Source organism: Rhinolophus ferrumequinum, chromosome 13 (assembly GCF_004115265.2).
Source record: "Rhinolophus ferrumequinum isolate MPI-CBG mRhiFer1 chromosome 13, mRhiFer1_v1.p, whole genome shotgun sequence".
Classification (NCBI taxonomy): domain Eukaryota; kingdom Metazoa; phylum Chordata; class Mammalia; order Chiroptera; family Rhinolophidae; genus Rhinolophus; species Rhinolophus ferrumequinum.
The window spans coordinates 66,432,435-66,447,123 of NC_046296.1; the positions used below are offsets into that span (position 1 = coordinate 66,432,435).

The 14,689-nt window shown below is 38.1% G+C and overlaps 1 protein-coding gene across 10 annotated transcripts in view; it reads left to right on the forward strand.

Moving 5' to 3' along the window:
* Positions 1-14,689, forward strand: part of KIDINS220 (kinase D interacting substrate 220) — a 92,403-nt gene that overhangs the window by 12,607 nt on the left and 65,107 nt on the right. For 5 of the 10 annotated variants that reach the window (XM_033124449.1, XM_033124453.1, XM_033124451.1 and 2 more), the window contains exons 4-9: positions 1,135-1,233; positions 5,020-5,118; positions 6,017-6,118; positions 8,375-8,473; positions 10,584-10,781; positions 12,986-13,084. In XM_033124449.1, the coding sequence (XP_032980340.1) occupies positions 1,135-1,233; positions 5,020-5,118; positions 6,017-6,118; positions 8,375-8,473; positions 10,584-10,781; positions 12,986-13,084 (696 nt within the window). Of the gene's footprint in view, positions 1-58; positions 105-1,134; positions 1,234-5,019; positions 5,119-6,016; positions 6,119-8,374; positions 8,474-10,583; positions 10,782-12,985; positions 13,085-14,689 lie in introns of those variants that run through there. The other 5 variants (XM_033124450.1, XM_033124452.1, XM_033124455.1 and 2 more) reach the window with 2 other exon arrangements.

Consider the following 14,689-nt stretch of genomic DNA (forward strand, 5'->3'; position numbering starts at 1 on the left):
CAGTTATATAACAACTTTGCCCATAATATGCTCAGTCACATTTTTAAAGTGTAATAGTGAAAGAATTAATTAAGAATGGAGCTAATTGCAACCTGGAAGATCTGGTATATATTGAATTAATTTACTCATTTGTCTTCTTTTTCTTTTCCTTAACTTTGCTGTGTTTTTGTTTTTAAGAAGTGATTCAAAAATATTAGGTTGCACACTGTACTTTCAGTTGTATAACAACTTTGCCCATAATATGCTCAGTCACATTTTTAAAGTATAATAAGAGAGAAATTTTTACTTTGAATGAAAGTTCTCAGCATTTCATATTTTTCATACACAGATGGCACTGGCTGGATAGGGAACATAAAATTAAACGTCTGCCCAGAAAATATCCATGTATGAGTCATATTGCTAAGTAACTCCCCATAGTGGTATCTTATTATAAATATCACTACATATGATGATAGCCAGAAAGATGTGGTCCCTTCTGATACCTCTTCTGAGGGATGAATCAGTGTTCTGAGAGGTTTACATTTCCTGTTACTGTCTCTGTTTCCCAGGAATTGTTTTTTAGGGCCACACATCTATTTTTTTTAATTTATGATTTTAATTGAATGATCATTTGAATTACATTACACTCATGAATGAAAGCTAGGATAGGATACTGTAGTCTTTGTTTAAAAAATAGAGGAGACTAGTTCTTTATCACACACTTTCTAAACATATCATATGGGATCACTTTAGTTTGATAGCCTATGAATGTGCTTTTAAATCTGATTCCAGTATTTAATTTCAATTTATAGTAATTGCTAGCCACAAGCACTAGCTCTGACGTTCTGATAGTCATCTCTTCTCCTTTAAAAAAAAATGCATTGTGTGGTTAGAAGTCCAGTGAAAGACTGAACAGCTGTTGTGAAACCATTTCTACACCATTGTAATAACACGAGTAGATAGTAAGTTCTCTTACCAGAACTTATGCTTCATGTTAGAATAGTTTCGAGCGGGTTAGACCATGTCAGTTGGTTATGATCATTTGGTAGGTACATTCGAGTTTATTTTTCCTCATTTTGAAATGTCAGTTTTTTTTCCTCATTTTGAAATGTGATTTTTGGTGTTGAAATGGTAACATTTGTGTCTGTGTTCAAGGATAACTGGACAGCACTTATATCGGCGTCCAAGGAAGGGCACGTGCACATTGTGGAAGAGCTGCTCACGTGTGGGGCTGACCTGGAACACCGCGATATGGTACGGACGTCTGTGTGGCGTGTTCTTAGTCAGCTGGACTCCTAGTAACAGACAGAGATGTGTGAGATCGTCTGCTTTTATGTGTCAGGGGATCCTGTGATGGTGTTTTTAGGATTTGGGGTTGGGCGTTGAAATGACCCTCAAGAATGTTTTAAAATCCAGGTGATATAATATACCTTTTTTAGAATATTGTTAGTCATAATTTTCAGCTTTAGAGTTTAAAATTCTGAAATATTTTAAAAAAACTCATTACCCTTTAATATGTCAGTGTTTTAGAACTTAGGAGAGAATTGTTTCCTTTTAAGAAGAACATAGTATAGTTTTAAAAATATTTTGATTGTTTAGTCATAATTTTCAGAATAATATTTATAAATTTATTTAAAAATATAATTGTGTTCGGATATGCCATCTATATACATTAGAAGTTTAGAAAGATATGATTCTTAATTATCTTAGCTCTTATTTGATCTTGACATCTGCTTAAAGAATAAAGGTGAAGAAAGGGATCATTTCTGGCTTATTTATTCTGCAAAATGTTCAGTCTTCTCAAAAATAAATTTTAGCAGTGAAGAAAGGAAGGAATTAACCTGCCTTGGCATATAAAACGTGTATTACTTTGTTGATGAAGTAACATATACTTTGTATATGAAGTATAGGTGGTCTGAGTTTTTAAGAAACAGCAGCATGCCACCATATTGTACAGTGTTCTAGAACAATTCTGTGTGCTAAGGGTTAATTTTGTTCTCATAATTTTGTATATAGCTCAAGAAACTGAGCCTAGAGGTGCTCTTTGCCCAAAGTCACTCAGCTGCTAAGCATTCAGGCTGAGTTTTGCACCCAGGTCCGCCTTACTCCAAAGGCTTTCTCCTCTCATCGTTCCACGTATATTAGCAAGGGAGTTAGGAAGTATAAAGTATACTTATGAATGTGTGGAAACTTAGTAAGATTTTTTTAAAACATGATTTCTTAAACATTTTTTGTTCTCTGTATTTCTCATTTCCCCAAAATAATTATCACAACATCTTTCAGCATTTAAAGGTCTTTGTGTTTGGCACCAAAAATTAGGGAAACTGTGGACTGTGTCTTCCTTAGTAGTTAGTATTGAGGGGCTCTAATCTCAAGGCACGAGCTTCGAGGGAAGGCATGGTCCCTAGGATTTGTGTAAGGAGAGGAGAGTGACCACGGGGGTCATCTGGGATTCAGAAATAATTCCAGGATATAATATCAGGAAGTGTAGTGAGGATTCTTGCTTGAGAGTACGGGTACCAAATTATAGCTCTTGCTGTAGGCAGTCAGTGCCAATCTTTTCATTTTGCAAATTTGGACATAGTTTTCTCAAGATAAAATTTTTATCTCATAGATTCTTGCATAGGATGACAAATTAAAGTGAGGGCATGATACTAAAACAGTTTTGGGCAGGTATTTTACAAATTAAAATATTGTGTATGTAAGACTTGACTAAATGCCCAGCTTTATAATTTGACCAAAATAAATTATGTCAGCCTTTCCATGTCTTTGATACTTTTCAAGACTACTCACCTGGGGTTTTTAGACTGTCTCTCAGTTTGGATTTGTCTGATGTTTCTCATGATCAGGTTGAGACTGTGCTTTACTGAGAAGGACACCACAGAGGGATGGGCTCCTCGTCAGGGTACCTGCTGTCAGGCTGTGTCACTGGCGATGCTAGCCTTGGCCTTGATCTCGTGGTTAAGGCGGTGTCTGCCACATTCCTCACTGTCAGATTACTAGTTTTCCCTTTTCAGTTATGTACTAAAGATTTGGGGGAAGATACTTTGATATTCTACAGAATATCCTGTTTTTGACTGAACTTTCGCTCATTTGTTTTAGCATCTGCCAATGTATCTTTTGTGCAGCAGTTACTGCTGGGGCGTTCTAATGGTGATTTTTCTATTTCCCTTATTCCCTCTGCATTTGTTAATTGGAATTCTTCTGTAAGGAAGAGTTCTCTGTCTCTCTGTCTCACATATAAATATATAAGGACTCATGAATATTTATTTTATTCTTTGGGTTATAATTCAGGCCTGTTCCTATTTTGTTGCTCAAGTTGTCCCAGCTTTGGCCATTGGGCACTTCTGTGCCTTTGTAAGATGTCCTATCCTTTTCGTTTTCTTTCTTTTTTTGAAGCACTTCCTTACCTGCTGGCCCACCAGGTGCTTCTGGCTCAGGTTTATCTCGTATTCCCTCTGGCTTATTTTCCTGATTATCAGTCCTGGAATCAGTTTTCCAAGGAGCCCCTGTCCTTTTATTGGAAAGTGGTATTTAGAAATCAATATCTGGGTGTTAAGGTGTGCTTATTGTTTCTGAGGTGTCACTGGTTGTAGTCCTTCTCAGTGGTTAGGTTAGGAAATACACGCTCACATACTAACTCTTACATACAAATACATTTGTTTCTGTATCTCTCTGTTTGTGTATACTTATATTTTAAAAAGAGACCAGATTGATACCACCAACTCAATCCATTATAGCCTTCTCCCTTTCACTCTTCTCTGATGGTGAGAATTCTGCCTCTCATTGTCTACACGACGTATTTGCTTATTTGTTCAGCCTTGGTATACAAATAAAGTAGTTCCAGATTTCTAATCCAGACCTTGAGAGAAACAGATTTACCTACTTAGTACAGTGTTTGTGTACAGTTCTTGTTTTTAGCATTACAGTATTCAGTCAAAATATTGTTTTCCAAAGTTACCTAGGATCAGCTTCTAAGTAATTATGTGATTCATTTGTAATATAGTTAGATTCTGTCCCAGTCTGTATTGTCTTTCCATATTCTGGTTGACTTTTTAAAAAAATTTACGTACAGTAAAATTCACTCTTTGTGACATACAGTTCTGTGGGTTTTGACAAGTGCATGATGTCACATACCTACCACGACAGTCTATACAGAACAGTTCTGTAACTTCAACTGTACCCCCACTCTGCTTCTTTATAATCAACCCCTCCACCCAGTCCCCTGCCCTTGGCCACCACTGATCTGTTTCTCCTTTCTACAGCTTTGCCTTTTTCAGATTAGGCAAGTATTTTTTAAATCTCTTTTTTAGTGATGATGAAACAGCATCAAAAGGATTAAGTGATTTATATTCTCAGAAGCAAATGTGTATTGGTCCAAATACTGATTTTAAGAAAACAAAACATTTGTTTCTTAGTATAATTTGATTACATTGGTCTCTTTTATTGAATTGCATTATAGCTAAAGAGAAAATTACTGGGGGAAAAATTGCTTCTGTAGCATAGAAAATAGAAATTTGTCGTGCTATTAATTCATACTTGATGGTTTTGCCCACCCCTGGAAATCATGATCTGCAGATCATTGTCTTAACGTTGTCTCTTTAGCAAGAGGTACTGTGTGATCTGGGATTTCTAATGTGCCTAAACGCAGGAGTTGAATGTGATTGCTGGTATCCGTCTTTGGAAGAAGTCTAGATTCGGACAGGGTGGAGACTATCTTGGGACATAGAAAGTTTTCTGAAGAAAGAATTTTAAACAGCCAAAGTAGATCTTGGAAAGAGTCCGACATGAATGGACCCTCTTTCAGTTTTCATGATACAGTACAAAGTTTGGAGTAGTTATTTCTGGATTTAAGAGATTGGCTTATTTCAGGTACTATTGCATATTTCTCTGGAGTGCTTGGGAATTTAAAACCATATGTAGTAGTGACTTCATAAAACAATGAATATTATAAATAACATTCACAGAAGGAACTTCATTAATGGCATTTTTGTGCCTGGAGACAATCCAGAGGTTTATCTCCCCTCTTCCTTTTTTTAGGGAGGATGGACAGCTCTCATGTGGGCATGTTATAAAGGCCACACTGAAGTGGTTGAGTTGCTTCTTTCTCATGGTGCCAATCCAAGTGTCACTGGTCTGGTAAGTTGAACAAGAAATTCATCTGTAATGTAAGTGGTAAGTTGTCTCAGGGAATACTGAAGGCTGATTAGACTTCAGAGTGGATAGAATGATCTCCATCTTCTTAAAGCTAAGAATGAAGAATGTGATTTCAAAACACAATCAGAATTTTTTTCTCAAGCTAAGCTTATTTCTCAGTTTTTATCAACAAAAAGACAGCTCTTAGAGCTTAAATATTAATTATAAGCATATAACATTTCAAAAGGAAGATTTTGAAATCCTTAAGTCTTGTTGCCTGTTTTTTGTGGGTGTGCATTCTTAAAGTGTGTTTTTTTTTTTAATGAAAAGAGACATTTACCAAATATCCGTTTGTCTGTGCGTTCTCATAGATGGTAATATGTGCATGGTTACTTTGCTTGAGGCTTGATCTCAGGCTGGGAATCCTTTCATACCCACATGTAGTCAAATCATGTTATACACCTTAGGTATCTTACAGTTTTATTTGTCAATTATACCTCAGTGCTGTAAAAAAGAAACTTTTTTTCAGGTAATGGAAGGATTATATAAGGCAAATTTCACATCCCTTTTAATCTTGCCTGTTGGCTAGATAATTGTGTTGGATCTATAAAAATAAATGTGTTCATAATATGTATTTATTTAAGGTTGAGTGTATCTTAGTTGCCAATTATGTATTATGAGTATTATGTGTGTTTTTAAAGTAGAGAATGATCTGTAACTTGATTTTTAGAATGTTACTTTGTATTACTGTTTGCTAATTACTTTTCTTAGCAAATGTATGCTGTAAATATCCACCTAAAAGATTTTGTCTTCCCCCCTCCCTGAATTCCTCCCTTCCTATCCTTTGCTTTTACCCCTCCTGTCTGCCTGCCTCCATGCCTCTGTGCCTACCATCTCCCAGCAGTACAGCGTTTACCCAATCATCTGGGCGGCAGGGAGAGGCCATGCGGACATAGTGCATCTTTTACTGCAGAACGGTGCTAAAGTCAACTGCTCCGATAAGGTAGGTCAGCAGGTCTTCTCAGGTCCAGTCCGTACTACGTCCGTCCACTCCGTGCGTCTGTTACAAGTATTTTCATAGGATCTCATGAGGCTGCTCGGACGCGTGTTCTATTCATATGTTTTATATAGATACACATCTCATAGTTGGGTCCCTTACGTGTATAATGTACTAGGTGTCCTTGCATTGTTTTTATATCACATTCATTACTCACTGGAAGGTAGACAGGGATGATCCCTTGTCTTCCTCATTTGAATTTTTTTGTTTTAACTCTTCTTCCTACCTTCGCTCCTGTCTGCTTTTTGTATATTGTTGCCAGAATGAGCTCTCTAAAATTGAAGTTTAGTTAATCTCTCTCTCATGCTGAAAATCCTAAAGACGTCAGTCCCTGGTCTGATGTATGACAACAAGCCTTACCTCCCTTTCTCCCCTTTCTCCAGAGATCTATGTCCCCAAACTACCTTGCATACAGTATCTTAAGAGTACAGCTTGTTGGAAAAGTTTGTTAGGAAAGGAGAGACCTAAATCAGTTTGTAGGAAGAGGGAATAAAGAGGAAAAGCATGATGATGTGGGAGGTCATTGGGTGAGGTGCTCGATGAAATAAGGAAGCTAGGATGCAGAGTCCAGGTAAAGGGGTTCGATTTGTTAGGGATGGAGGCCAGGGTGTGAGAATAATAGAGAGAGAGAGAGAGAGAGATATTGAGGGCGTCCTGAATGCTGACTACAGAGGTGTTTGCCAGATGTCAAGAATCGTGGAATAATTAAAGTGAGATTACCTGCTGACTGGGAGATGGGGGGAGCTGGCTAGTGGAAGAGGAGGGGGGTAAAGTAGAATTTGCAGCATGTGGTCTTGTACAGTCCGGTTCTATAGGAAGGGTAAAGGTGAAATGCAGTAGGTGTCCCAAGGATGGGCACTCACTCATAATTACACGATGAATGCCTATGTGTACTGTCGTTGGCGAGGCCTAAGATTTTTGACTTGTAGAGTTAGGGATGGCATTTCAGCCAGAGAAAATGTTACCCATAAAGGAAGAGGCTAGAACAGAATTTAATTCTGGGAGAATATAGATGTAAGAACATAGAAATTGGGGAAGTCCTCCATTATTCCTTATTCGGTCTCTCAGCCTGCTGCGAGGGCATGGACTTGACAGCTGCCCCCCTCACATGTGCCTCCTCTCTGTTAGCTTTTGAGTTGGCAGCATTGTGATTCTGGCTGTCATGAGGTCCCGTCCATCAGGAAGGGCATCGGGGCTACAACTTTTAACCATGTGGTTCCTGGGATGTTTGACGGAATTAATAGAGTGGGGCTGCCCAGTACAGGAGCCACCAGTCACATGTGGCTATTTAGCCTTAAGTCAACTAAAATAAAATAAGATTAAAAAAATTCAGTTTCCCAGTCACACATATTTCAAGTGCTCGGTGGCCACAGGTGACTAGTGACTGCTCTATTGGCTAGTGCAGAATTAGAGAGCATCCCCACCAACACACAAAGGTCTGTTGGGCAGGCCTGTTATAGAAAGTGGTATTCATTAAAGGTTAATTTCAATCTGCAGTCTCCCGTGTAGTTCAAGGTCACTGTGGGTATTCGTGTGTCTCTTGATTGCCAGACTCCCCAAAGTTAAACATTACTTTTATGCGTGATGCATATTCTCTGATGCCTTTTGAATTACATTCCAGCAAAAGGTGCTATTGAGTGGTTTCTAGGCTACAGTTTATTGGGTGGTAGTGAAGAGCAGACTGAAGCCAGGCGTGTTGGGTTCATGGGTCTCTTAATAGCTTTGTGACTTTGAGCCTGTAACTAACTTCTCAGGGCATCTGTGAAAATGTGATATTACGAATTGTACTTATGTTGTGATAAGGATTACATGAGTTTACATGTAAAGTAGTTAAAACTGGGTTTGGTACTTTGTTGTAACATTTTTGCCTATAGCCAGACTGTTGAACTTTATATGTCACAAGTTATGGGAAGCAATGAAAGCTTATTGAAAATTAGAGAGTGTATTACTTTATGATGGAAAAATTCACTCACTGATTATAAAAGTTAGAATTTGTTAAAAAACATTTCATGCAGTGTGGTTAATCATCTATTCAGGCGAAATGAAATGGGGAAAATGTGATTTCTCTTTGATTAAAATTACGATTGGTGTAAGCACTAATCTAAGAATACTCAAAGTGTGATTTTTATCAAAATTCATGTTGAGAGCTTATTTCTTTGAGTACACCTTCTATAGTTTTAACTGCATTGTTTGTTTTAATAGTATGGAACCACTCCTTTGGTTTGGGCTGCTCGAAAGGGTCATCTGGAATGTGTGAGGCATTTGTTGGCCACAGGAGCTGATGTTGATCAAGAAGGAGCTGTAAGTATCTTTTCTATTTTAACCGCTGGTAACAGAGATGTGTTTTCAGTTTTCAGAGAGAGAATATTTTTTTCTTACTACATGCCTAGAGACATGTCCCTGCAGTTCTTAAACGATACTTAGAAAAACAAGCATTTTCTCTCTGTTGTCCTGGTAAATATATCATATTATACTATGTACTATAAATTACTATGTACATATTATACTATGTACTATAAATTTTTGCTCTTAAGGCTCTATTGCTAATGCACATAAATTTTGGGAGGCTATAACTATAAAGACTACTGTTCAGTAATCTTAGTGTAAATGAAAATAACTCTCAAATAGTTTGAAATACAATTAATTATGAAAAAAGTTTGGCTCTAGATTAAAATTCCCTTTATTTAAAGTTTTAAATAATACTGTAAATTTTTGGATATTTTTAGCTGTGACTTATTTCCCTTCACCAATAGAGAGATTAAAAAATACCAGAAAACAGTAGTCACAACCTAGAAAGCTTAAAAATTGATTCAATACCTTCGACCAACTAGCAGTTGTTTTTATTTTTTTTTATTTTTTAATTTTTTTATTGGGGAATATTGGGTGACAGTGTGTTTCTCCAGGCAGTTGTCCTTCAAACTAGCTGTGGAGGGTGCAGCTCAGCTCCAAGTCCAGTCGCCGTTTTCAATCTTTAGTTGCAGGGGGCGCAGCCCACCACCCCATGCGGGAATTGAACCGGCAACCTTGTTGTTGAGAGCTCACGCTCTAATCCACCGAGCCATCCGGCTGCCCCTCAGGAAGCTCAGCAGCAGCTTGTTGTCTTCAATCTAGTTGTGGAGGGCGCAGCTCACTGGCCCATGTGGGTATCAAACCGGCAACCCTGTTGTTCAGAGCTCGCCCTCTAACCTACCGAGCCATCCGGCAGCCCCCAAATAGCAGTTATTAATTCCTTATTGAGCACCTGCTGTGTACCCAGCCCTGTGACAAATGCTGGGGATACTGGAGAAGCCCAACAGATTGCTTTTCCTTTGAGATTATAGAATATAGTTAAAGGAAATGACATTTATGCATAAGAAACAATTAATATGGGCTATTTATACAATTAAGTGTTCTGTGAGATGGCCCATAAAGGATTCTGGGAAGAAATACTACCAAATCTCTGGCTGCAGTGTAACAAAATTAACTCTAAATCATACTTGACTTATTAGCATAATATGAACCAGTTCCTCTTATTTTGGCAGAAGGTACTAATTGCTGACCTTCAGGGAGTATTTTAGTGCTGTGTGGAGACAGATCGGGATTCTCAGACAGCCGTGGAAGACATGCTTTCACTTGTCTTCCTTTCTGGACAGTTTATCAAGTGGATGAATGGCTTCTCTGTGTAATTAATGACTGCTAAAGAATTTGAAAAGGCTGTGTTATTTTAATATGTGAAAGAATTGTGCCTTAGTTTGGGGCCTTATCTAATAACTGAAATATTTCTATAAGTAAATTGTATGACATCTCAAAATAGACCAAAATATCGAAAAAACAATTTTAATACTTCTTTTCGTAATAAGTCAGATTCTTATATTAGGTGATTTATTATTATAAATTAGATGTGCAGTTTTTGAAGAGTTTTTGAAAATGTGGTTTCTAGATCACTGTGAAAGACAGAAGAATATGTTATACTTTTACTGAAATAGCCTGTAGCTATTAATTCATTGTTTTACTTCAGTTTTTTACCATAGATTTTATTATAAATAATTCTTTGAAGTCTGAAAGACCTTACTTTGGGTTATTTAATTTAGAAAGTGTTTAATTTTGAATCATCCTGTCAATTATTTTATACTTCATTACATTTGTGAGAGGGTTTGTTTGTTGTAAATGAGTCCAATTTCAGATTATCATTTAAAAAATTGAATGTCATAACAGTCCTGTTGACTCAAGAGAATTAATGTATCTTCAGAAATAGAAAATATGCTTCCTGGCCATTTTTGGTATATTTCTGGTTATTTATATTGGAATTTTATTAGCAGAAGTAACTATTAATAATAGGCCACCTTTTTGAAAATATCAGTTTTATGATTATGGCATAAATCATATGTTCTCTAGAATAAACTGATTTGTTGGGCTTGTTTCTGTGTTTTAGAATTCAATGACTGCACTCATTGTGGCAGTCAAAGGAGGATACACACAGTCAGTAAAAGAAATTCTGAAGAGAAATCCAAATGTGAATTTAACAGATAAGGATGGAAATACAGCTTTGATGATTGCATCGAAGGAGGGCCATACCGAGATTGTGCAGGATCTCCTGGATGCTGGAACTTATGTGAACATACCTGATAGGGTAGGCTACCTGTTTGTCTTCTGGTGGTGACACTGATGGAAGATTAACGTAACTTCTCACTACTTTCAGGTTTCTTTTTGCGTGACATACATTGTTTTAAGATCAGTTTTATTTCTACCTTTGGAACTAGTAAGTTAAAAACTATTCAGTCTCTGTGAAGGGTGTTTTTTTAATTTTTTGTCTAATGATATTCTTATTGAAAATGTCTCATGTACGATTAGTCTGCAGCTGTCCTTGATGTCTATCACTGTAGCTGCTGTTCATGGTCTCCGGTACCAGTTGGCCTTCAAGTACCAGCCTTACACTTAAGAGTTTTCACAATTGTGTCTCCTGCTCTAACATCTTCTCAGTGCTCTGCCCTTGTATAGCCAACTCTGTTTGAATTCTCTGCTTGAATGGACTTTTTAAACTTATGGCCAAACACATTTCTTGCTCGTTTCATCCCAAACCTGCTTTTCCCTACGTCTTCTCCATCTCAGTAAATGCACCACCACCCACCCTGTTGTTAAATTCCTCAGTTGGTGCCTTAGCCTGATTTCTCCTCCTCCCACTTCTTCTCCAGCATGTTCCACTGGCTCTGCCTCCAAAACACATCCGTTACCTGTCCTTTCCCCTTCATTTCCAGTCCAAGCTGCCATCTCCCGTTGTCACAGCAATAGCATCTTTACTGGCTTCTCTTGTTGGCTCTGATCCATCCTTCACACTGTTCTCAGTACATCTCACGTGTGCTCCTTTGTTTAAAATCACCCAAGGCTTCCTCCTGCACCTGGAAAGTTACTCTTTAGTGGACGTGGAGATACTGCATGACATTGTCCTTGCCCACCTCTGTCCTCATTTTGTGCTGCTCTTACTCCTGTTTCAACAGGGTGCAGCCATATTAACTTCCTTTCCCTTTCTTGAACACATGGACCTTGTTGCTGCTTTGGAACCTCCATGCCAGCTGTGCTCTGTCTGGATGCTGACCTTCGTGGTCATCATGTGGCTGGCTCCTTGTCATTCCGACCCCAGCTGCAGTATTCCCTCCTCAGAAAGTTCTTTTCCTACTACCCAACCAGAGTAGCCACCCCATCACTGTCTGTCACATCACTGCATTTTATTTGCATGGCTTTGGTCTACCTTTTTGTTTGCGTTTTTCGTGTTGTCTGTTTGTCTCCTCTAGACTGTCGATTCTCCCAGAGGTGGGACCTTTTCTGTCTTGCTTCCCAGTGCCTAGAATAGTGCATGGCTATTAGTAAGCAATGAAATATTTATAACCGTTTATTAATTTACTAGTCTGGGCCCATCCATATTCGTGCTAACATTCTCAGTTAAACTTGATCTGCCTTGGGTTAGGTCTTCTTTCTGTTTAGTAGTTAAGATACCATACCATGGTACTCAAATTAAAAATCCTCAAGGATCTGCATCTTGATTTATAGCTCATGGGGGCCCACTCAGGGTTGAGATGAGCACAGCTCATGGGCTTACCCAATCCAAATGCCTACAACTGATTTGTAATTTGGCAGCTAAAAATAATTATGTCCATTGCCAAAATAGCCATTTCAATTATTTGGAGCAGTGGGAAGGTATGATGAATAATGATTATTACTTGGTGAATGTAATTTCAGGGCAAAGAGATGTCCTTATGAGGTAATGAACTTTATCTAAGCCTTGTTGTGGGGAAGGAGTCAGTCTTGTGCGCTGTTGGCCTGTAATGCACATGGACTAGAATATGGGTGCTGGTCAGAGACCAACCTTCTGCCTTAATTAAATGTGATTACAGACCTGCCACTGACTCCAGCTTTACAGCTCCCTTTTTCAGAACCCGTGGCATTTGTCATATAGCATTATTCCAAGGGGTTTATATTATATAATTTCCAAATGTTCATCTGGTTTATTGACAGCCATAGTGTCATTTTATTTGAATTACATTTGTAGTGGCAGGTTATCTTCAAAGAGAATGGTTTATTGTTCTGGGTCTTTCTAAACTTTTGTCCTGGAATTCCAGAGTCTTCATTTTGAGATACAAAGTTTTCTGTCTCATTCTGAGGGCAGTTGATATCAGGTATTAATATTAGTTAACTAACGTTTTTGTCTTTTTTTGGAGATAGTTTCTTTCAAGAAATTTTCAGGAAAATTATCTATTGTATTAATACATGATTAACCTTAACTTCAAAAGTGTGTGTGTTTTCTCACCATCAATTCACCTTGTTTTTTTGTCTTTTTAGAGTGGGGATACTGTGTTGATTGGTGCTGTCAGAGGTGGTCATGTGGAAATTGTTCGAGCACTTCTCCAAAAATATGCTGACATAGACATTAGAGGGCAGGTATGTGTGATTACAGTGCTCTTGTTAGCTTTGAGTATGATTGGCCATACATGTGGGCTGATCAGAATGTCATTCTTCCAACTTCTCTGTGGAGACAAGCTTGTGAACCCTGGCATATTTAATGGATGCCGATATTATTAAGTTTCACTGCCATTATTACGGGATTTCTGTATTAATGTCAAGTTAGATTTAGATAGAAATAAACCAAAGTGAAGCTAACATTTTTCAAATACACCTGTGTTACTAATATATAAATACATTCAATTCTGAAATAAGTAGTTTATGATCCTGAGACCCTTGGTGGACTTTGTGTGTAATTTATTTGTTTTGTTTACTAGTTTCCCTTAGTTTTGTCTTCTTCATCCACATGTTGTTCTTCTGTTCCTTTTGTTTGATCCTTCTACTTCCTCCCCCCTTTGCCTCTCCTGGGTCCACTGGGCAGTGAGTGCCTGTGGGCGTGGCTTACAGCGGTCACTGCTCAAAGGTTATTCATTTTAGGTAAAAGCTGCCCTAACTTGAGGATTTATCCAGTGTTGCAAGAGCTTTCAATTTAAAAAATTAGTACTTAATAGACCATTTTGTTGTTGGACAGTCTACATTTCTGTTCAGCTTTTCCTTGTATTTTGCTTGTACCCAAACCCATTTCTGAATCAAACTCGTAAATATTATGTCAGATGCTGTGAGGGACTTACCAGGGGGCCCTCGTCTATAGGAAACAGAACTTTAGTTAGGAACGTTTTAGTTCGTTTTGTTGTTCATGTTTATTTTTTACATAAACATAAAAAGTGATCCATCCCTCTGTTGGTATACGATGGTATATGATTGGTTGCCTAGTGAAAGGTTCAAATGTCAGAGTCTTGAGGTGGGGAAAGATGGCATTAAGGAATGCTTTGGGGAGAAGGTAGAATTTGAACGGTCTGAAGGATGGGTTGGATTCATATAGGTAGAGGAAAGGAAGGCTGGGTCTTTCAGGCAAGGAGAGTGGAATGATAGGTTGAGAAAATTCAGGAAAATGGGGAAGTGAAAGACTGGACTGCTTAGCTCGTGACTAAACCAGGCTGGCGGGTGGGCTGGTGTGGAGGGTGGCTTGGGAGATAGAGCTGGAAATAGACAGGCAGGTAGGGCCAGAGAGGTTTGAGTGCTGAGCTGGGGAAGTTGGGAAGCTAGTGTACATTTTTGACAAGGGGAATTCCATTGGGGAAATTCTGGTATAAGAAACAATGTGGCAGCGGATGAGATTCGTTCACTCTCCTTTGGGTTAAATCATATTTCCACTAAAAGATAGTTACTGGATCACTTAGTTAGACTTTTACCTAACTCCTCTTTGCCTGTCAATCCTATTTCCTACGCTGAGTCAGTTTATTTTGTCCTCTAGCTCTGCTTTCAAGGTGTATGTGGATCTATTTTTGGTTTCTGAGCTAGATAGGATTTTAAAAGATCTGATCAAAATTGGTGCATGGTGGGTAGAAAACTAGAAAGAATAAAAACAACTTTTAAGTTTGCGTAGTACATTCTCATGCATTATCTTTGAAAGGATTGGGAAGATGAAAAGCCAAGGTCAGAATGTGTGACTTGTCCAAGGACGCAGAACTTAGGAATTGATGA